The 21,329-nt window shown below is 45.5% G+C and overlaps 1 protein-coding gene across 9 annotated transcripts in view; it reads left to right on the top strand.

Annotated features, from left to right (window-relative positions):
* The window catches only part of PATL2 (PAT1 homolog 2), a 51,262-nt gene that overhangs the window by 22,113 nt on the left and 7,820 nt on the right, over positions 1-21,329 (top strand). For 3 of the 9 annotated variants that reach the window (XR_001709908.4, XM_016928135.4, XM_001146504.7), the window contains exons 1-13: positions 12,688-12,778; positions 13,079-13,169; positions 13,954-14,165; positions 15,421-15,501; positions 16,272-16,414; positions 17,194-17,262; positions 17,494-17,635; positions 19,558-19,678; positions 19,771-19,868; positions 20,082-20,135; positions 20,231-20,364; positions 20,505-20,664; positions 21,162-21,302. Coding sequence is in view for 8 of the 9 variants with exons in the window: in XM_016928135.4 (XP_016783624.1) it covers positions 12,740-12,778; positions 13,079-13,169; positions 13,954-14,165; positions 15,421-15,501; positions 16,272-16,414; positions 17,194-17,262; positions 17,494-17,635; positions 19,558-19,678; positions 19,771-19,868; positions 20,082-20,135; positions 20,231-20,364; positions 20,505-20,664; positions 21,162-21,302 (1,485 nt within the window). In the remaining variant the exon portion in view is untranslated. Of the gene's footprint in view, positions 1-12,687; positions 12,779-13,078; positions 13,170-13,953; positions 14,166-15,420; positions 15,502-16,271; positions 16,415-17,193; positions 17,263-17,410; positions 17,636-19,557; positions 19,679-19,770; positions 19,869-20,081; positions 20,136-20,230; positions 20,365-20,504; positions 20,665-21,161; positions 21,303-21,329 lie in introns of those variants that run through there. The other 6 variants (XM_063794915.1, XM_063794917.1, XM_063794919.1 and 3 more) reach the window with 5 other exon arrangements.

Below are 21,329 nucleotides of genomic sequence, written 5' to 3'. Positions count from 1 at the left end.
CTGTCTTCCACAATGGTTGAACTAATTTACACTTCCACCAACAGTGTAAAAGCATTCTTATTTCTCCACATCCTCCCAGCATCTGTTGTTTCCTGACTTTTTTATGATCACCATTCTAACTGGGATGAGTTGGTATCTCTTTGTGGTTTTGATTTGTATTTCTCTAATGACCAATGATGATGAGCTTTTTTTCATATGTTTGTTGGCTGCATAAATGTCTTCTTTTGAGAAGTGTTTGTTCATATCCTTTGCCCACTTTTTGATGGGGTTGTTTGCTTTTTTCTTGTACATTTGTTTAAGTTCTTTGTAGATTCTGGATATTAGCCCTTTGTCAGATGGATAGATTGCAAACATTTTCTCCCATTCTGTAGGTTGCCCATTCACTCTGATGACAGTTTCTTTTGCTGTGCAGAAGCTCTTTAGTTTAATTAGATACCACTTGTCAATTTTGGCTTTTGTTGCCATTGCTTTTATTGTTTTAGTCATGAAGTCTTTGCCCACTCCTATGTCCTGAATGGTATTGCCTAGGTTTTCTTCTAGGGTTTTTATGGTTTTCAATCTTACATTTAAGTCTGTAATCCATCTTGAGTTAATTTTTGTATAAAGTGTAAGGAAGGGGTCCAGTTTCAGTTTTCTGCATATGGATAGCCAGTCTTCCCAACACCATTCATTAAATAGGGAATTCTTTCCCCCACTGCTTGTTTTTGTCAGGTTTGTGAAAGATCAGATGGTTGTAGATGTGTGGTGTTATTTCTGAGGCCTCTGTTCAGTTCCATTGGTCGATATATCTGTTTTGATACCAGTGCCATGCTGTTCTGGTTACTGTAGCCTTGTAGTATAGTTTGAAGTCAGGTAGCATGGTGCCTCCAGCTTTGTTTGTTTGTTTGTTTGTTTGTTTGTTTGTTTTTGCTTAGGATTGTCTTGGCTATGCGGGCTCTTTTTTGGTTCCATATGAAATTTAAAGTAGTTTTTTCTAATTCTGTGAAGAAAGTAAATGGTAGCTTGATGGGGATAGCATTTTTTTTATTATTATTATTTAGCTAGTTTTTTTTTTTTTTTTTTTTGAGACAGAGTCTCGCTCTGTCACCCAGGCTGGAGTGCAGTGGCATGATCTTGGCTCACTGCAAGCTCTGCCTCCTGGGTTCACGCCATTCGCCTGCCTCAGCCTCCCAAGTAGCTGGGGCTGCAGGCACCCGCCACCACACCTGGCTAATTTTTTGTATTTTTAGTAGAGATGGTTTTCACTGTGTTAGCCAGGATGGTCTCAATCTCCTGACCTAGTGATCTGCCTGCCTCAGCCTCCTAAAGTGCTGGGATAGCAGAGAATCTATAAATTACTTTGGCCATTTTCACGATATTGATTCTTCCTATCCATGAGCATGGAATGATTTTCCACTTCTTTGTGTCCTCTCTTATTTCCTTGAGGAGTGGTTTGTAGTTCTCCTTGAAGAGGTCCTTCACATGCCTTGTAAGTTGGATTCCTAGGTACTTAATTCCCTTTGTAGCAATTGTGACTGGGAGTTCACTCGTGATTTTGCTCTCTGTTTGTCTATTATTGGTGTATAGGAATGCTTGTGATTTTTGCATATTGATTTTGTAGCCTGAGACTGCTGAAATTGCTTATCAGCTTAAGGAGATTTTGGGCTGAGACTATGGGGTTTTCTAAATATACAATCATGTCATCTGCAAGCAGAGACAATTTGACTTCCTCTCTTCCTATTTGAATACCCTTTATTTCTTTCTTTTGCCTGATTGCCCTGGCCAGAACTTCCAATACTATGTTGAATAGGAGTGGTGAGAGAAGGCATCCTTTTCTTGTGCTGGTTTTGAAAGGGAATGCTTCCAGTTTTTGCCCATTCAGTATGATATTGGCTGTGGGTTTGTCATAAATAGCTCTTATTATTTTGAGATACGTTCCATCAATACCTAGTTTATTGAGAGTTTTTAGCATGAAAGGGTGTTGAATTTTGTTGAAGGCCTTTTCTGCATCTATTGAGATAATCACGTGGTTTTTGTCATTGGTTCTATTTATGTGATGGATTACGTTAATCGATTCGTGTATGTTGAACCAGCCTTGCATCCCAGGGATGAAGCTGACTTGATCATGGTGGATAAGCTTTTTGATGTGCTGCTGGATTTGGTTTGCCAGTATTTTATTGAGGACTTTCACATCAATGTTCATCAGGGATATTGACCTTTGAAATTTTCTTTTTTTGTTGTGTCTCTGCCAGGTTTTGGTATCAGGATGATGCTGGCCTCATCAAATGAGTTAGGGAGGATTCCCTCTTTTTCTATTGTTTGGAATAGTTTCAGAAGGAATGGTACCAGCTCCTCACTGTACCTCTGGTAGAATTCAGCTGTGAGTCCGTCTGGTCCTGGACTTTTTTGATTAGTAGGCTATTAATTACTGCCTCAATTTCAGAACCTGTTATTGGTCTATTCAGGGATTCAACTTCTTCCTGGTTTAGTCTTGGGAGGGTGTATGTGTCCAGGAATTTATCCATTTCTTCTAGATTTTCTAGTTTATTTGCATAGAGGTTTTTATAGTATTCTCTGATGCTAGTTTGTATTTCTGTGGGATCAGTGGTGATATCCCCTTTATCATTTTTTATTGTGTCTATTTTATTCTTCTCTCTTTTCTTCTTTATTAGTATGGCTTGTTGTCTATTTTATTGATCTTTTCAAAAAACCAGCTGCTGGATTCACTGATTTTTTGAAGGGTTTTTCATGTCTCTGTCTCCTTCAGTTCAGCTCTGATCTTAGTTATTTCTTGTCTTCTGCTAGCTTTTGAATTTGTTTGCTCTTGTTTCTCTAGTTCTTTTAATTGTGATGTTAAGGTGTCAATTTTAGATCTTTCCTACTTCCTCTTGTGGGCATTTAGTTCTATAAATTTCCCTTTAAACACTGCTTTAAATGTGGCCCAGAGATACTGGTACGTTGTGTCTTTGTTCTCATTGGTTTCAAAGAACTTATTTATTTCTGCCTTAATATTGTTATTTACTCAGTAGTCATTCAGGAGCAGGTTGTTCAGTTTCCATGTAGTTTTGCAGTTTTGAGTGAGTTTCTTAATCCTGAGTTCTAATTTGATTGCACTGTGGTCTGAGAGACTGTTTGTTATGATTTCCGTTCTTTTGCATTTGCTGAGGAGTGTTTTACTTCCAATTATGTGGTCAATTTTAGAACAAGTGCGATGTGGTACTGAGAAGAATGTATATGCTGTTGATTTGGGGTGGAGAGTTCTGTAGATGTCTATTAGGTCCACTTGGTCCAGAGCTGAGTTCAAGTCCTGAATATCCTTGTTAATTTTCTGTCTCATTGATCTGTCTAATATTGACAGTGGGGTGTTAAAGTCTCCCACTATTATTGTGTGGGAGTCTAAGTCTCTTTGTAGGTCTCTAAGAACTTGCTTTATGAATCTGGGTGCTCCTGTATTGGGTGCATATATATTTAGGATAGTTAGCTCTTCTTGCTGCATTGATCCGTTTACCATTATGTAATGCCCTTCTTTGTCTCTTTTGATCTTTGTTGGTTTAAAGTCTGTCTTATCAGAGACTAGGATTGCAACCCCTGCTTTATTTGCTTTCCATTTCCTTGGTAAATATTCCTCCATCCCTTTATTTTGAACCTATGTGTGTCTTTGCACATGAGATGGGTCTCCTGAATACAGCACACTGATGGGTCTTGACTTTTTTCTTTTTTTTTTTTTTTTTTGAGACAGAGTCTCACTCTGTTGCCCAGGCTGGAATGCAAAGGCGCAATCTCAGCTCACTGCAACCTCTGCCTCCTGGGTTCAAGCAATTCTCCTGCCTTAGTCTCCCAAGTAGCTGGGATTACAGGTGTGTGCCACCAGGCCCAGCTAATTTTTTGTATTTTTAATAGAGATGGGGTTTCACCATGTTGGCCAGGATGGTCTCAATCTCTTGACCTCGTGATCCGCCCGCCTTGGCCTCCCAAAGTGATGGGATTACAGGCGTGAGCCACCGTGCCTGGCAGGGTCTTGACTTTTTTTTTTTTTTTTTTTTTTTTTTTTTTTTTTTTTTTGAGACGGAGTCTCGCTCTGTCGCCCAGGCTGGAGTGCAGTGGCGCGATCTCGGCTCACTGCAAGCTCCGCCTCCCGGGTTCACGCCATTCTCCTGCCTCAGCCTCCCGAGTAGCTGGGACTACAGGCGCCCGCTACCACGCCCGGCTAATTTTTTGTATTTTTAGTAGAGACGGGGTTTCACCGTGTTAGCCAGGATGGTCTCGATCTCCTGACCTCGTGATCCGCCCACCTCGGCCTCCCAAAGTGCTGGGATTACAGGCGTGAGCCACCGCGCCCGGCCAGGGTCTTGACTTTTTATCCAGTTTGCCAGTCTGTGTCTTTTAATTGGGGCATTTAGCCTGTTTACATTTAAGGTTAATATTGTTATGTGTGAATTTGATCCTGTCATTATGATGCTAGCCGGTTATTTTGCCCGTTAGTTGACACAGTTTCTTCATAGTGTTGATGGTCTTTACAATTTGGCATGTTTTTGCAATGGCTGGTATCGGTTGTTCCTTTCCATGTTTAGTGCTTCCTTCAGGAGCTCTTGTAAGGCAGGCCTGTTGGTGACAAAATCTCTCAGCATTTGCTTGTCTGTAAAGGATTTTATTTCTCCTTCACTTATGAAGCTTAGTTTGGCTGGATATGAAATTCTGGGTTGAAAATTCTTTCCTTGAAGAATGTTAAATATTGGTCCCCACTCTCTTCTGGCTTGTAGGGTTTCTGCAGAGAGATCCACTGTTAGTCTGATGGACTTACCTTTCTGGGTAACCCAACATTTCTGTCTGGCTGCTCTTAACATTTTTTCCTTCATTTCAACCTTGGTGGATCTGATGATTATGTGTCTTGGGGTTGCTCTTCTCGAGGAATATCTTCGTGGTGTTCTCCATATTTCCTGAATTTGAATGTTGGCCTGTCTTGCTAGGTTGGGGAAGTTCTCCTGGATAATATCCTGAAGAGTGTTTTCCAGCTTGTTTCCATTTTCCCCATCACTTTCGGGTACACCAATCAAATGTAGATTTGGTCTTTTCCACACAGTGCCATATTTCTCAGAGACTTTGTTCATTGCTTTTCTTTTTTTTTTTCCTAATCTTGTCGTCTTGCTTTATTTCATTAAGCTGATCTTCAATCGCCGGTATTCCTTCTTCTGCTTGATCACTTCAGCTATTGATACTTGTGAATGCTTCACAAAGTTCTTGTGCTGTGTTTTTCAGCTCTATCAGGTCATTTATGTTCTTCTCTAAACTAGTTATTCTAGTTAGCAATTCCTCCAACCTTTTTTCAAGCTTCTTAGCTTCCTTGCATTGGGTTAGAACATGCTCCTTTAGCTTGGAGCAGTTTGTTATTACCCACCTTCTGAAGCCTCTTCTGTCAATTCATCAAACTCATTCTCTGTCCACTTTTGTTCCCTTGCTGGAAGGAGTTGTGATCCTTTGGAGGAGAAGGGATGTTCTGGTTTTTAGAATTTTCAGCCTTTTTGTGCTGGTTTTTCCTCATCTTCATGGATTTATCTACCTTTGGTCTTTGATGTTGGTAACCTTCGGATGGGGTTTCTGTGTGGATTTTTTTTTTTTTTTTTTTTTTGATGTTGATGCTATTCCTTTCTGTTTGTTAGTTTTCCTTCTAACAGTCAGGCCCCTCTGCTGCAGGTCTGTTGGAGTTTGCTGGAGGTCCACTCCAGACCCTGTTTTCCTGGGTATCACCAGTGGAGACTGCAGAACGGCAAAGATTGCTGCTTGTTCCTTCCTCTGGAATTTTTGTCCCAGAGGGGCACCCACCAGATGCCAGCCGGAGCTCTCCTGTATGAAGTGTCTGTCGACCCCTGCTGGGAGGTGTCTCCCAGTCAGGAGGCATGGGGGTCAGGGACACACTTGAGGAGGCAGTCTGTCCCTCAGCAGAGCTTGAGCACTATTCTGGGAGATCCGCTGCTCTCTTCAGAGTCAGCAGGCAGGAATGTTTAAGTCTGCTGAAGCTGTGCCCACAGCTGCCCCTTCTACCAGGTGCTCTGTCTGTCCCAGGGAGATGGGAGTTTTATCTATAAGCCCCTGACTGGCGCTACTGCCTTTCTTTCAGAGATACCCTGCCCAGAGAGGAGGAATCTAGAGAGGCAGTCTGGCTACAGCAGCTTTGCGGAGCTGCAGTGGACTCCACCCAGTTTGAACTTCCTGGTGGCTTTGTTTACACTGTGAGGTGAAAACCACCTACTCAAGCCTCAGTAATGGCAAATGCTCCTCCCCCCACCAAGCTCAAGTGTCCCAGCTTGACTTCAGACTGCTGTGCTGGCAGTGAGAATTTCAAGCCAGTGCATCTCAGCTTGCTGGGCTCTGTGGGGGTGGGATCCACTGAGCTACACCACTTGGCTCCCTGGCTTCAGCACCCTTTCCAGAGGAGTGAATGATTCTGTCTCGCTGGCATGCCAGGCGCCACTGGGGTATGAAAAAAAAACTGCAGCTAGCTCAGTGTCTGCCCAAACAGCTGCCCAGTTTTGTGCTTGAAACCCAAGGCCCTGGTGGCATAGGCACCTGAGGGAATCTCCTGTTCTGTGGGTTGTGAAGAGCATGGGAAAAGCATAGTATCTGGGTCAGAGTGCACCGTCCCTCAAGGCACAGTCCCTCACAGTCCCTTGGCTAGGGGAGGGAGTTCCCCAACCCCTTGTACTTCCCGGGTAAGGCAATGCCCCACCCTACTTTGGCTCACCCTCCGTGGGCTGCACCCACTGTCTAACCAGTCCCAGTGAGATAAGCTGGGTACCTCAGTTGGAAATGCAGAAATCACCCACTTTCTGTGTTGATCTCTCTTGGAGCTACAGACCAGAGCTATTCCTATTTGGCCATCTTGCCAGCCACCGTTTTGAGATTTTTTTTATGTTTAAATCTTTGCTCCATCTAGCATTTACTTTGGCATAAATATGTCTTCAACATAGAAGTTTAACTTTCTTTAGTGAAATCTACGTATCTTTTCTTTTATGATTTCTGGCTTAGATATTCTGGTTTGTTTCTTGGAATGAAATTTCTTGGGAAGAACGTGAGGAGTGAGCTGGAGTAGGACACACCCAGGTGGCTGGCAAGAAACCCCTCTGAAGAAGTCTCTCTCTCAGGGAAAGGTCCATAATTTTCCATTCCAGTTCAGCTCAGTCAACATCTACTAAGAACCTACTCTGTTCCAGAGACTGTGTTAAGTGCCAGGGGCACAGAGATGAGGAACATCTCTGCTTGCAAGTGGGAGTGACAAATTTAGAAACAGAATGACCAGTGTGGTAGGTGCAATGAGCAAAAAGCATAAGGATCAGTGAGCACACATAAGGGCACCTATCCCAGGCTGGAAGGGAAAAGCCTATCTGAGAAGGCCTCCTGGAGGAGATGAAGCCTGAGCCGAGTTTGTTTTTCCCATTTGAATAACTAGAATATTAGAATAAGACCATTCAATAAAGACAATTCTGAAATCACCTTCCAATTAAAACAACTCTTACTTTGTAACTTCATGTTGCTTATATGACATAATGCACAGCATATTACCTGCTAAGATACACACTTTCAATATCATTGAAAAGACAGAACTGGAACAGAAAGCTGCCTTAATCAACAACAGAATATAGCTCCCAGACCAAGGGCGAGAGGTCTCCAGTGTAGGGACAACCTGGTGCACAGCGATTACGAGAGAAGGCTAAAGTGGAACCCTAATTTCTCCATGCAGCTAAAAGCAGTTTACTATTTCTGAAACTCAATCTAGAAGGTAGGGAACTTTAAGATAGGAGACTGGTTGCTTTCTATGACAGTCAGGGCCAGATTGTAAAGGGGCTTATGCTTTATGTAAAGAATGGGACATGAGAAACACTGAGGTGTTGTAAGTTGAGGGGTGTCTGATCTGACAAAACAACTTGGAAATCATCAGCATGAGATGAGATTGCCCAGGGATATCAGGTTGCAGAGGATTTAACCTTTGCAGATCCTTGATCCCTTTGAGGATGTGATAAAAGCTACAGATGCTCTTTCCAGAAAAACAAACATACTGAAAACCACACCAACATATACACAATTTCAGGGGATCCTCAGATTAAGAATATTTGGTATATAGAGGACTGAGAAGTAGCCTGAGGAAGCGGATATTCAAAGGATGGGAAGAAGATGAGGGGAGCAGGAAAAGGGCCAAAGAAAAATGACCCAAGAGGTACTGGAAGAGCCAGGAGACAAGTGTTGGGAAGCTGTGGGAGCACAGAGATCCAAGGAGGACGTGATCAGCAGTGTTGAATGCTGTAGAGACGTCAGCTAAGGTCAGGACTGAAACATGTCTTTTGCACTTACAGTTAAGAAATCACAGCCGAGAGAAGTGGCTCACATCTGTAATCCCAGCACTTTGGGAGGCCAAGGTGGGAGGACGACTTGAGCCCAGGAGTTTGAGACCAGTCTGGACAAAAAAGCGAGACGCCATCTCTATAAAAATTTTAAAAATTAGCTGGGTGTGGTGGTGTATGCTGTAGTCCCAGCTACTTGGAAGGTTGAGGCAGGAGTCCAGAAGTTCAAGTTTGCAGTGAGCTATAATCGTGCCACTGCACTCCAGTCTGGGTGAAAGAGCGAGACCCCATCTCTAAAACTAAAAAGAAAGAAAGAAAAATCATTGGTAATGGTATTGAGAAAAGTCTCTGCAGAGTAACTAGTAATGTTAGCTCCAGATATACTTTTTCAAGCCCGAGAATTATATAGGTGGCATCTAGGTGGAAGTAAGGGTAGGGGACTTGTCTTGACCCTGCATTTGCAGAGAACTAATACGTCAAATAATTGTCAATTGTCCAGAAAAAGTGTTGAAGGGGCTTATGGAGATTATGTCTGTTTGTCCCTGTTGCCACCACTATAATGGAGTCAAAAGCCAGAAAGCAACAGTTGAAGGAATGATGTGAGGAAATGGAGAAGTTTGGTTTGTTAGGTAGGAGAGACCTGAAGGGCAGTTAAAATAAGAAACAAAAACAAGACAGGGATTTGTCTCCAAGAAGTGGACACATCCTGATATTTCTATCCTATACACTAAGAAAAAGAAAGGGGAAAACAGAGAGGCTCAAGACACAGAGAAAAGTGGCTGAAGGGCCAAGCATCCAGGAAGAGAGTCTGGACTTGAAGAGGAGGAGAGTCCCCCACCTGGAAGTGCAAGGTGGGGGGCCTGTGGCTGTGTATAATTTCCTCCAAGTATGAATTGAAGTGGATCAGCCCCAATGGCCTCTATTTTCCCCATAACATAAGAGGTGAGGTTGACTGCTGAGAGTAGAGATGGGAGTTGTATGGAAGACTGGAGGAGGACAATGCCTATTTTTTAGAATCACTGATGAGGGATGTATGGGAAAGGAAGCTAAACAAGGACAAATTAAAGAACAGCTCAGCAGGCTGGTGATGGAGCAGTGTCAGTCATGGTCCCGACAAGAAGCAGATGGCACATTCAAGTGGTGTAACTGAGGAGCATGTCCGGAAAAGAATATTCACCAAGGTGTGAACAGGGTGAAGGGAAACTCATAAAGGCCAGTGAAGCACCCTGGAACTAGCAAGAGTGGGGAGCCTTTCCCACCCCCAGACCTCAGGGGCAAGAGGAGGGAGCAGATCCCAGATCCAGAGGGAATTGGGGTAATTTAGGAGAGGGCTGCCACACTGGAACTCATACAGCACAGATGCTGACATTATCTGAAGCCAGGCAGCCCTCTCTGTCTCCAGGTTCTGGTGACTGCTCCGTCCTCTTGTCCCAGTCCCAGGGGATTCTGCTATTACTTGTGGTTTCACTATACTCTTTCTATACTTTTATAAATATAACTTTATTAGATTATCCAGTTTGAATACACCATCTATTTCCTGAAGGAAACCTGACATACATGGTTCTTTAAAAAGACTAATAAAATAGACAAACTCTAGAAAGAAGAACAAAGGAGGAGATGAATAATGTTAGGAATAAAAAGGGAGACAAAGGGCCGGACGCAGTGGCTCACGCCTGTAATCCTAGCACTCTGGAGGCCGAGGCAGGTGGATCACTTGAAGCCAGGAGTTTGAGACCAGCCTGGCCAACATGGCAAAAGCCTATCTCTACTAAAAAAAAAAAAAAAAAAAGAAAAAAGAAAAAAAACATTGGCCGGGCACGGTGGCTCATGCCTGTAATCCCAGCACTTTGGGAGGCCGACGTAAGTGGATTAGCTGAGGTCAGGAGTTCAAGACCAGACTGGCCAACATGGTGAAACCCCTTCTATACTAAAAATACAAAAATTAGCCGGGCATGGCACACCCCTGTAATCCCAGCTATTCAGGAGGCTGAGGCAGGACAATTGCTTGATCCCAGGAGGCAGAGGTTGCAGTGAGCCGAGATGGTGCCACTGCACTCCAGCCTGGCTGACAGAGCAAGACTCTGTCTCAAAAAAAAAAAAAATTAATTGGCCAGGCATGGTGGTGTGCACCTGTATTCTCAGCTACTCTGGAGGCTGAGGCAGGAGAATTGCTTGAACACAGGAGGTGGAGGTTGCAGTGAGTTGAGATCGTGCCAATGCACTCTAGCCTGAGTCACAGGCAAGACTCTGTCTCAAAATAAACAAGTAAATAAAAGGGGGCAGTAGAGACAAAGTACAGTTATAGCATGGATTTTTAAATACACTTATACTATGAACAACTTTATGCCAACAAATTTGAAAATTTATAATGGACAAATTCCTAGAAGAGATATAACTTAAAACTCAAGAAGAAATTGAAAGCCAGACTAGATCTACTGCTATTAAAGAACCTGAAACAATGGATAAAAAATCTCCCCATAAAAGAGTGTTTTATGTAGCAAATGTAAATATTTCTAATGTCATTTTTTTTCTTTAAGAAAAAATTTTTAATAGAGATGGGGTCTCACTATGTTGTCCAGGCTTGTCTTGAACTCATGGGCTCAAGCTATCCTCCTGCCTCAGCTTCCCAAAGTGCTGGGATTACAGGTATGAGCCACTCTAATGTCTTTTTAAAATCTGACCCAACAATCCTGTGTACCTGTGTGTACTTCTTATTCTAGAAGAAGCTCTAACAGGCTGTGGGAAGCATCTGCTTTATTCACTGTTTACCCCAAGCCTAACATAGGCTTGGCTTGAACTTAACATAATTAAATGATGGCAGGAAAGTTAGAACATCTAGGGGATCAGTAGACATATGAGACTTCAGATAAGGGTAGGGGACCTTCATAAAAAACAGTAGGTCCCAAGTGAAACTCCAAACAGCCAGGGAAGGGCTGTGATCTTTAAGACTGAGCCCTAGTCCACCTGCTTTGGTACTAGTCAGTACCAGAAGTCCCTTCAGAATGAAAATCTTCATGCAACAAGTTTCTCCTTAAGATCTAGTCTCTACAACAACCTAATGAATCACCTCTGGAACACTGAAATTCACCATGTGGTCCTTTTGTTAATAGTGCTAAAGTACGTTATTAGGAAGTTCCTGAGAGAAACAGCTGAATAACATTACCAAAAAGGCCAGAACCCAGCTGGGTGTGGTGGCTTGTGCTTGTAATCCCAGCCCTTTGGGAGGCCAAGGCAGGTGGATTACTTGAGGTCAGGAGTTTGAGACAAGCCTGGTCAACATGGCGAAACCCTGTTTCTACTGAAAAAAAATATATATATATACAAAAATTAGCTGGGCATGGTGGTGGCCGCCTGTAATCCCAGCTACTCGGGAGGCTGAGGCAGGAGAATCTTGAACCCGGGAGGTGGAGGCTGCAGTGGGCCAAGATCATGCCACTGCACTCCAGCCTGGGTGACAGAGTAAGATGCTATCTCAAGATATATGAGAAGTTTTTCAGTAACTTTCAAGCTACTTATATTTGTTCCCCCACCCATATAGTTATGACCTGCAGTAAAACTTCTGAAACAAATATTTTCCTTTAAAGGCACCAAGAATCATGGTCTTATCACCATGACAAGAGGGTCCTAACTTTCATTTTTGATGTAGGGAAATTAACTTAGTTTTTATTCTTATTCAGAAGTTCTACAAAGTCATGTGGGTTTCAGCTGAACACAGGATGTGGGCACAGAACCCAGGGTTGCTTGAGGGTTAGATGAGACTTGGGAGGGTGTTGGGTTTTGCCTACCAGGAGCAGCTACGTTTTTGTTTTTGTTGTTGTTGATTTGTTTTTACTCCTGAGCTTCTGGACCAGTTTGCCATTAGAGCAGCCACAAAGATGTAAGACTGTGTATCTCATGCAAAAGTGTTTTTACCATGAAGATCTGACTTCCAAATTCACAGGGGTCTCTCATCAGTCAGAGCTGAGTAGCTGACTTAAGCTCACATGACCCGGTGAAGGGCAAGCATCATCAGGTGGACTTGAGGGCTTCAAGTACGCTGCCCTGAAGCGCCGGGAACGTGGTTGCTAGGCATCCTCCCCAGGATCTACCCAGGACTTTCCTATCCAATTTTGTTGAAGCAAAACCTAGGGATTAAATTAAATGCAACCTCACAAAGTACCAATGAAGGGTGTGGAAAACAGGGATCCTCTTTTTAACTATCTGCCCCCAAATATCAATCCCAATAAACTGTACTAAAAGCCATGGATGGCTAAAAATGCAGTTTATGTCTTTTCTCCGTTCAAGCGTTTTTTTAATCATTAAACTATGTTCTCATATTTCCATCAGGCCCCAGTGGATGGAGGATGCTGGCCCTTTAATGGGTGAGCAGGGGAGGAGCTGGGACTTTTAAAGCCAGGAGCGGCAAACAGGTCCTGGCCCAGGCTGCTATGAATAACTTAAACAGAAAGGACAGCAACAGTCAGGTGGTGGGTGTCGGGAGCAAGGCATCACCACACTCGGACGGTGACTGGTGATGTCGGTTGGGAAGTACTTCTCTTCCTGCTTCTAGCCTGTGCCTCATTTCTGTCCCTTTGTGGGACAGCTCCCTAGAGCTGAGCTGGGAGGGTGGGTGTTTATGGCAGTCTGAGACCCCAGGGTCTCTCTCCTCAAGACCATGGCCAAGAATTCTCTAACCATCTTGCTGGGAGGATTCCATGGCTGTTTTAGGGTGCCATGTCATCCTTACTGACTGAGGATGGTGCCTCTTGGCCTCTTTCTTGTCTCAGGTTTACCTTCCAGAGGCTGGCAATGCTGTTTCACTGGAGGACACAGCTAAGAAGGAAGTCCACCAGCCTGCCAAGATGAAATGCCTTGAAGGTATCAACAAGTGGGCCGTGATGTTATATAAAATGCCCCAGCATGCAGAGCTTGCTGGTCTGTTTCACATATGGGATTGGATGTCCAGAGTCACTGGAAGTTATTCCAAATTCTTCCACTTGCTAATTATATTATAATGGGTGACAGAAAGGTCACTCTTCTGGGCTTTATTTTTCTCACCAACCTAGTAAAATTATCAACAACAACCCAGGACAGCCTCATATTACTGTTAAATGAACATATGCACGTAAAGTATATGGCACACAGTAGGGTTAAATTGCAGTGAGTCAGGGCAGGTGGAACTTGTTCAAAGAGGCAACAGAAAGGGCGTTGGGTGGGGCAGAGCAGATGGAAAAGGCTGTGCTAGAACTTAATGAAGGAATTGAAGAGGGGATGTGAAAGTGAAGGTGTTTTGTATCTGCCGGGTTCCTTTTGTTTGCTTTTTAAATTTTTTACTTAGAGACAGGGTCTCACTGTGTTGCCCAGGCTGATCTCAAACTCCTGGGCCCAAATGATCTTCCCGCCTTGGCCTCCCAAGTAACTGGGACTACAAGCACGAGCCACCACACCTGGCTCAGGTTCCATTTGACTTACTGGGGGATGGTTCGGGGCACCTTGGGAGAAGGGAGGCCGAGTTAAACCCACAGAACAGGAGGCGTTATGTTCAAAGGTGGTGCTGGAGATGGCTTATGAACAGAAGTGCTATTGAGTAGCAGCCTCTCTAGACAAGACTCACAGCTGAGCCCCCATCTTACCTTCTCCTCTGGCCCACACTTAAACCAAGGGCCAGGTAAGACCTGTGGCCCCTTGGCTTCTGAGGAGGAGCCGGTGTCTGCCTGCCAATTGGAAAAAGAAGAAGAGAATGAAGGGGAGGAGGAGGAAGAGCAAGAGGAGGAGGACGAGGAGGATCTGGACCCAGATCTGGACCCAGACCTAGAGGAGGAAGAGAATGATCTTGGGGATCCAGCTGTACTTGGTGCTGTCCACAACACCCAGGTACCATGGCAGAAGGGAATGGGAGAGGGTTGTCCTGAACTGTCTGTGGCTCACAGGCTGTCACTAAACATTCCTCTTCTCTTTTCTACCCTTTTCTAAGACAAGTTCTGGATTAACACTTTCTTTTTAAGCCTTGAACTTGAATTAGGGACTCTCTCCTTCCCTCTTTCTCCTGTCTCCCACTTCATTTCTGATCCTGTTCTCGCCTTAAAACCAGGTCCTAGCAGAGCTGTGCATCGCCCACAGGCGGTGGCCCTGCTACTAGCGTTAAAGGTGAGTCACGTTTGCCTGATCCTGGGCCCCTCTGTCTCAGTAGTCCATTCCTGGTATTTATTCCCCTGGATCCCATAACTAGTGGAGAAGGACAAGGACTCCTATGTAGATATGAGGTGATTTCAGAACTTCCTTCAACCTACTACTAAGGTACAGTAGTCCATGGTTTCACTTTCTGCCATTTCAGTTACCCTTGGTCAACTATAGTCTGAAAATAGGCGAGTATAGTACAATAAGGTATTTTAAGAGAGACCACATTCACATAACTTTTATTACAGTATATTGTTATAACTGTTCTATTTTTATTGTTCATTTCTTATTGTGTCTAATTCTTAAATTAAACTGGCCGGGGCAGTGGCTTATGTCTGTAATCCCAGCACTTTGGGAGGGTTGCTTGAGGCCAGGACTTCCACACCAGTCTGGGCAACAAAGCAAGACCCTGTCGCTACAAAAAAAAAAGAAAAAAAATTTTCAAAAATTAGCCAGATATGGTAGCACATGCCTGTAGTCTCAGCTACTTAGAAGTCTGAGGCAGGAGGATGGCTTGAGCTCAGGAGTTTGAGCCTGCAGTGAGCTATGATGGTGCCACTGCACTCCAGCCTGGGTGACAGAGCAAGACCCTGACTCTAAAAAAAAAATTTTTTAAATATATATATGAACTATCATAGGCATGTATATATAAGAAAAAAGCACTATACACAGGGTTTAGTACTATCCAGTTCTAGGCATCCCTTGGCGGTCTCGGAACATATATGTCTCATGAATAAGGGAGGACCACTGCACTAGTCTTATTCCTCCCAGGAGAGGGAGAGGGATTCTGGCCCAGCTGACTTTGAATCTGAGGGAGGGCCAAGCTGCCACTGCCCTGGATGTTGGAACACCTGGTCTTGCTGCTTCCTCCCACCACCTCAAAAACACAGGTGAATGCAGAAGACACTACAGGGGCCCATTAGAGCCTGGTTTTTCCTCCCTCCTGTTCCAGAGAGCTCTGCTTAGCTCCCCTGGAGTCAAGGCCCCTGGTGTGCTGGGAATGTCACTTGCCTCCTTGCATTTTCTGTGGCAGGTGAGTCTGCTGCAGTCTCCATACTGTGGGTAGTGAGGATTCCATCTATTATGTTCAGTCTACCCCCAACCCTGGTCTGGAGTTAAGGCACCCAAAGTGAGGTATGGGTGTGGGAGGTGGGAGTTGCCCCATCATAGAGGAGCTTGATAAATGACAGAGGTGGTGTGCCCAACCAGGGGCATGGATAGACACCTTAATATGTGGTACTGGGACAACTGGCCATTTGTATGAACAAGGACAAACTAGATCCCTACTCCTGCCTTAGGCAATCTTTCAGCAGATGGCCAGCCCTTAGCTGGAAAGAGCACCTGCCCTGCAATTAACTGTATAATGGGAACATGGCCTGGGGTAGAGGAATTCAAGAACCAGGATATCCTGCAGGGAGAACTAGAAGGAATTAGAGCTCTGAGGAGGGCTTTGAGTGAGTCAGAAAAGACAGATGAGTACTGCCCCAGCGGCTGAAGACAGCCCAAGAGAAGACTATTATAGAGAGGAGAGTGAGAGGTGTTGACTTTCCAAATGGTAGGAAAAGCACATGACCCTGCATTGTCAGGGAATGAAGAGCTGCTTCCTAGTCAAGCCCTGTTGAAACAAGGGCAGGAACCATAGTCTGGTGCCCCCAAAGCTGCCTTGAGGGACTCACAAGATGGCACAATGTTGGGTGAAGTTCTTGAGGGGAAAAGGTAGGAAAGGAACTGAGCCCTCACAACAAGAGCAGCATTCTTTTGGTGGAGATGGCGTTCTCCCAGACCTCTTAATTCCTCTCTCAGACCTTGGACTACCTGTCGCCCATCCCTTTCTGGCCTACATTTCCCAGCACCAGCTCTCCAGCACAGCACTTTGGACCTCGGCTGCCCTCACCAGACCCAACTCTCTTCTGCAGCCTGCTGACCTCGTGGCCCCCTAGGTTCAGGTACTGGTTTGAGGTTCTCCCCAGAGGTCTCAGGAGGTGCTGGCTGAGGAGGGGCGGGGACCATGCCTACCAGTTGCCACAGGAAAACACAGAAAACTAGTAAGAGAAGTCTGAGGTATAGTCTAATTCCTTCTCCCTCACAAATGTAGCCCCAGGGAGATTAAAAATTTATTTAAAGCCGGGTGCTGTGGCTCACACCTGTAATCCCAGCACTCTGGGAGGCCAAGGTGGGAGGATCACTTGAGGCCAGGAGTTCGAGACCAGCCTGGCCAACATGGTGAAACTGTGTCTCCACTAAATATACAAAAATTAGCTAGGCGTGGTGGCGAGCGCCTGTAATCCCAGCTACTTGGGAGGCTGAGGCAGGAAAATCACTTGAACCCAGGAGCCAGAGGTTGCAGTGAGCTGAGACCATGCCACTGCACTCCAGCCTGGATGACAGAGGGAGACTGTCTCAAAAATTAAAAATAAAAATATATTTGCGATCAGGTAGCATGATGGAACTGAGACTACTATTCAGAACTCCTGATGACCAGGCCAAAACGTTTTCTACTGTTCCAAGATTTCCTGCAGCCAAATTGCAGGAAAATAGATGTTGGAGGAGCTTGGGAACCCTGTGGGTCTAGGACTACGATGTGCCATGTGGCTGACTTTGGGAAAGTACCTAAACAGATAAGGTTCCTTAGATGTCCATCAGAGCTGACCTGGGCTGAATGAATGGAGGGGGCAGAGAACTGAGAGCTTCCTTCCACCCAGCTCGTTACTTCTTGTCTTCCCAGTCATCTGACCCAGCTCCACCCTCGGCACCAACGAATCTTGCAGCAGCAGCAGCATAGTCAAACACCAAGGTAAAGCCCAGACCAGCAGCAGGGTTGAGGGGAGCCCATCTGCATGCCGGGTCTCCCCTTGTGACCAGTTGTCTCCCTCAAAGCTCCCATGTGGTGGTTAAAACTCTCATACTGTTGCCCACCTCTGTGCTTGCTCCATCCTTCCCAGAGAGCCCCACTTCCTGCTCACCGCACTCCTTAGGAAGTGCCAGTGGTGGGTAAGTCTAAAGGGTTGTTCCTCCTGGCTTAAAGTCCCCCAGCCAAGAAGCCTTGGTCTCAGCAGCCAGACCCCTATGCTAACCTCATGACCAGAAAAGAGAAGGACTGGGTGATAAAAGTGCAGATGGTGCAGCTGCAGAGTGCAAAACCCCGCCTGGATGACTACTATTACCAGGTGAGCCCCGCAGTACTCAGCCCAGCCTCTGACCTTGGGTCAAATGGGCCTGGACTCCCGGGCCCTCTCTGATCCTCTCTTCGGCTCATAGAGGTCATGTCTGTTCAGGTGGGAGAGAGAATCACTACAGGATGGGGGCCGTATTTCTAAAATTGACATCCCAAACTCATTTCTCTCTATCTTCCTACATTTCAGCCAACTAAGATTATTTCCAGTTCCCCAAACACACTTGGGTTTTGTCTCTACTCTTTGCTAAGAATTTTCCCTGTTCACCCAGGAAATATGGATTTTCCCACCTGTGTATGCTGAGAAATGTCTTGTTATATTCATCTACTTTGACTTTTTAGATCTAAAGCACAGGTATGTTATAAATAGTGGGATTCAGTTTGTTTAATTGAACGAACGACAGCAGATATTTTTACTCATTTTCCCCTGCTTCCTTCTGCCTTTATTTATGGGGCAAGTCTTTGTCCACAAGTTTTTGGGTTGTCTAGGCTGTTATCTTTCTTTTTCTTTTTTTTGAGACAGAGTCTCCCTCTGTCATCCAGGCTGAAGTGCAGTGGCACCATCTCAGCTCACTGCCACCTCCACCTCCAGGGTTCAGGTGATTCTCCTGCCTCAGCCTCCCAAGTAGCTGCGATCACAGGCATGCACCACCATAAGCAGCTAATTTTTGTATTTTTAGTAGAGATGGGGTTTCACCATGTTGGATAGGCTGGTCTTGAACTTCTGACCTCAAGTGATCCACCCGCCTCGGCCTCCCAAGTGCTGAGATTACAGGCATGAGCAACCGTGCCCGGCTGGCTGTTTCACTTTCACCTCAACATCTGGGAGCCTCCCATCCAGTGCCCCACCCTTATTGCCTTCTCATTTACGTTAGGTATTTTTCCTTTCTTTCCACCAAGCTTCAAAAGCCCTCCTTTTTCTGCGAGGGTCACTGAAAGTGAAATAGTTTTGTATTCTTGCCTTTTTGGCATTGCTTCTAAACAAAAGAGCCTTTTTCAAATCCTTGTTTGGCTTGTCAGTGGATTTTAGTTTAGGATTTCTCAACTTTAAGAAAATATCAGAGCTGCTGAGCAAATCCACAGAAGTATAAAACTGGCCTAGAGGGCAACTGACAAACACTTCCCTATAGCTAGTTCTGTGCTTAAACCTCTGGATGGCCTTCATATCATCAGATAACCGATTTTTAGAAAGCACAGGTGAGATCACAAGATTAAATGGGGAAGTGGGGAGGACAGGTGGTATGCAGTGTGTGGGTACTAGAGCATGAGGAATGCAGGAAGGTTACAGACGCTGGAACAGGTTTGCTCACTGGCTCTCCACTTTGCTCTCTGACCTTTCATCAGACTTGGTGGTGGTATCTGGTCTTTAAGTATTTGGTATGTGAATTCCAAGATGGGTGATGTGGGGCCCAGGGTGCTTAAGACACTTTAGAATAACTGCAAGGAGGGCCTAAGGTGCCAGCATCATTTCTGGAATGATTGTTGTAGGAAAGAGTGTTAAGAGGCCGTGCTTGTCTGGGCACAATGGCTCGCCTGTAATCCCAGCACTTTGGGAGGCCAAGGAGGGCTGATTGCTTGAGTCCAGGAGTTCAAGACCAGCCTGGGCAACATGGTGAAATCCCACCTCTACAAAAAATACAAAAATTAGCTGGGCATGGTAGCACGTGCCTGTGGCCCCAGCTACTGAGGAGGCTGAAGTGGGAGGATCACTTGAGCCAGGGAGGTTGCAGTGAGCCAGAGATTGCGCCACTGCACTCCAGCTGGGTGACAGAGGGAGACGCTGTCTCAAACAACAAAACTTACAACACACACAAAAAAACTAAACTTAAGAGGCTGCACTTGAGAAACTTAATTCTAAATTCAAAAGATGAATATAAGGTGTTTTGTTTTTTTGTTTCCTATTCCGTGCATTCTCAGGAATATTACCAGAAGCTAGAGAAGAAGCAGGCAGACGAAGAGCTACTTGGACGAAGAAACCGGGTTGAGTCCCTCAAGCTGGTAACGCCTTACATTCCGAAGGCAGAGGCTTATGAGTCTGGTAGGGTCAGGGCTGACCTGCTGACTTGGGCTGGGCATCTGGGTGGACAGAGTGTGGGAGGGGGAAGGAAATGTGCCTCTCTTCTCATGCAGTGGTCCGAATCGAGGGTTCCCTGGGCCAGGTAGCTGTGTCGACATGCTTCAGCCCTCGCCGAGCTATTGATGCAGTACCCCATGGAACTCAAGAGCAGGTGGGAGCACTATCTTCCCAGACATTTTTCTCTCCCCTTTGGAAGAAGGGTCTAGAACATTCTTGTGATTAAGACTGTGACCAAAGGAGGAGGAAGAAGTGTGATCAGACTTTGTTTCTAGCCTTTCCAGCTCAATCTCTAGCTAGTTGGGGGCCTGGGCTAGGGCTGTGGCAGTGGCAGTGTAGCTGATAGCTGGTGACTCTCTTCTCCTAGGATATAGAAGCCGCAAGCAGTCAGAGGCTTCGGGTATTATACCGGATTGAGAAGGTGAGATATCAGTTCCTTAGGGACGAGTTCCAAACCTACCTTTGAGAATGAGATATTACCCAAATTTACCTCTTTTTCCACCCTCAAATTCCCAGATGTTCCTTCAGTTACTAGAAATAGAGGAAGGCTGGAAGTATAGGCCTCCACAGCCCTGCTTTTCTGAGCAGCAAAGCAACCAGGTTGAGAAGCTCTTCCAGACCTTAAAGACCCAGGAGCAGAACAACCTGGAGTGAGTGTGGGAGGGTTCCACCTCAGCCCAGGAAGGGAAGGAGCAGCAAAGACACTGGTCTTGCTTCTGCCTCTCCTTTCTGGCATGTAGCCCTCTCCTCTATGCAGAGCTCTGAAAATGTTCTCCTCTCTCCCTTGCAGAGAGGCAGCAGATGGCTTCCTGCAGGTGCTCTCTGTGAGGAAGGGGAAGGCCCTGGTGGCCCGGCTGCTCCCCTTCCTGCCCCAGGATCAGGCTGTTACCATTCTTTTGGCTATCACCCACCATCTGCCCCTCCTGGTCCGGAGGGATGTGGCTGATCAGGTACTGTGGCATTGAGTGGAGAAGAGGATGGTCTCCTGAATAGGTTAGGGGTCGTTCCTTCCCTCCAGTCCCCACATGCCCCAGAGATGCCAGAGAAGGTGCTGGGCACAGCGAGGGATGCTGGCCTTGCCACCCTCAGGCAAGGAAGTTACAGAACTATTATAGGAACAGTGGATCATCTTCAGGTATGACGAACAAAAAGCAATAGGTGTATGGTTGCACAGGTGTCAGTGTGCTGAGGAGGTCTGAGTAAAAGATTAGGACGCCCTGATAAATGTTGAGCCCCTATCTACTTTTCTTAGAGAAGGATTCCTAGGACAAGTAGGTACCGAAGGTGTCAGTGTTGGGGATGGAGAGTCATAGTGGTGATAAGCCTGGTAAGTAACCTCACCAGGACGTGCCAAAGACAGGTCAGCGAGGGAAGGGACTGTGGAAGCAAGGTAAGGGGAGGTGAAGTTGTAGTGGAATTTGGGAGGTGCTTACTGATCTTCTTGCAGGCCCTACAAATGTTATTCAAACCTCTGGGCAAATGTATTAGTCACTTGACCCTCCACGAACTCCTCCAAGGACTTCAGGGATTAACGCTGTTGCCACCTGGCTCCTCAGAGCGGCCAGTCACCGTGGTGCTTCAGAATCAGGTAACATGTCTAGGAGGCTTTTTTCCA

Source organism: Pan troglodytes, chromosome 16 (genome assembly GCF_028858775.2).
Source record: "Pan troglodytes isolate AG18354 chromosome 16, NHGRI_mPanTro3-v2.0_pri, whole genome shotgun sequence".
NCBI classification, from domain to species: Eukaryota; Metazoa; Chordata; class Mammalia; order Primates; family Hominidae; genus Pan; species Pan troglodytes.
This window is presented reverse-complemented; position numbering and strand designations above follow the sequence as displayed.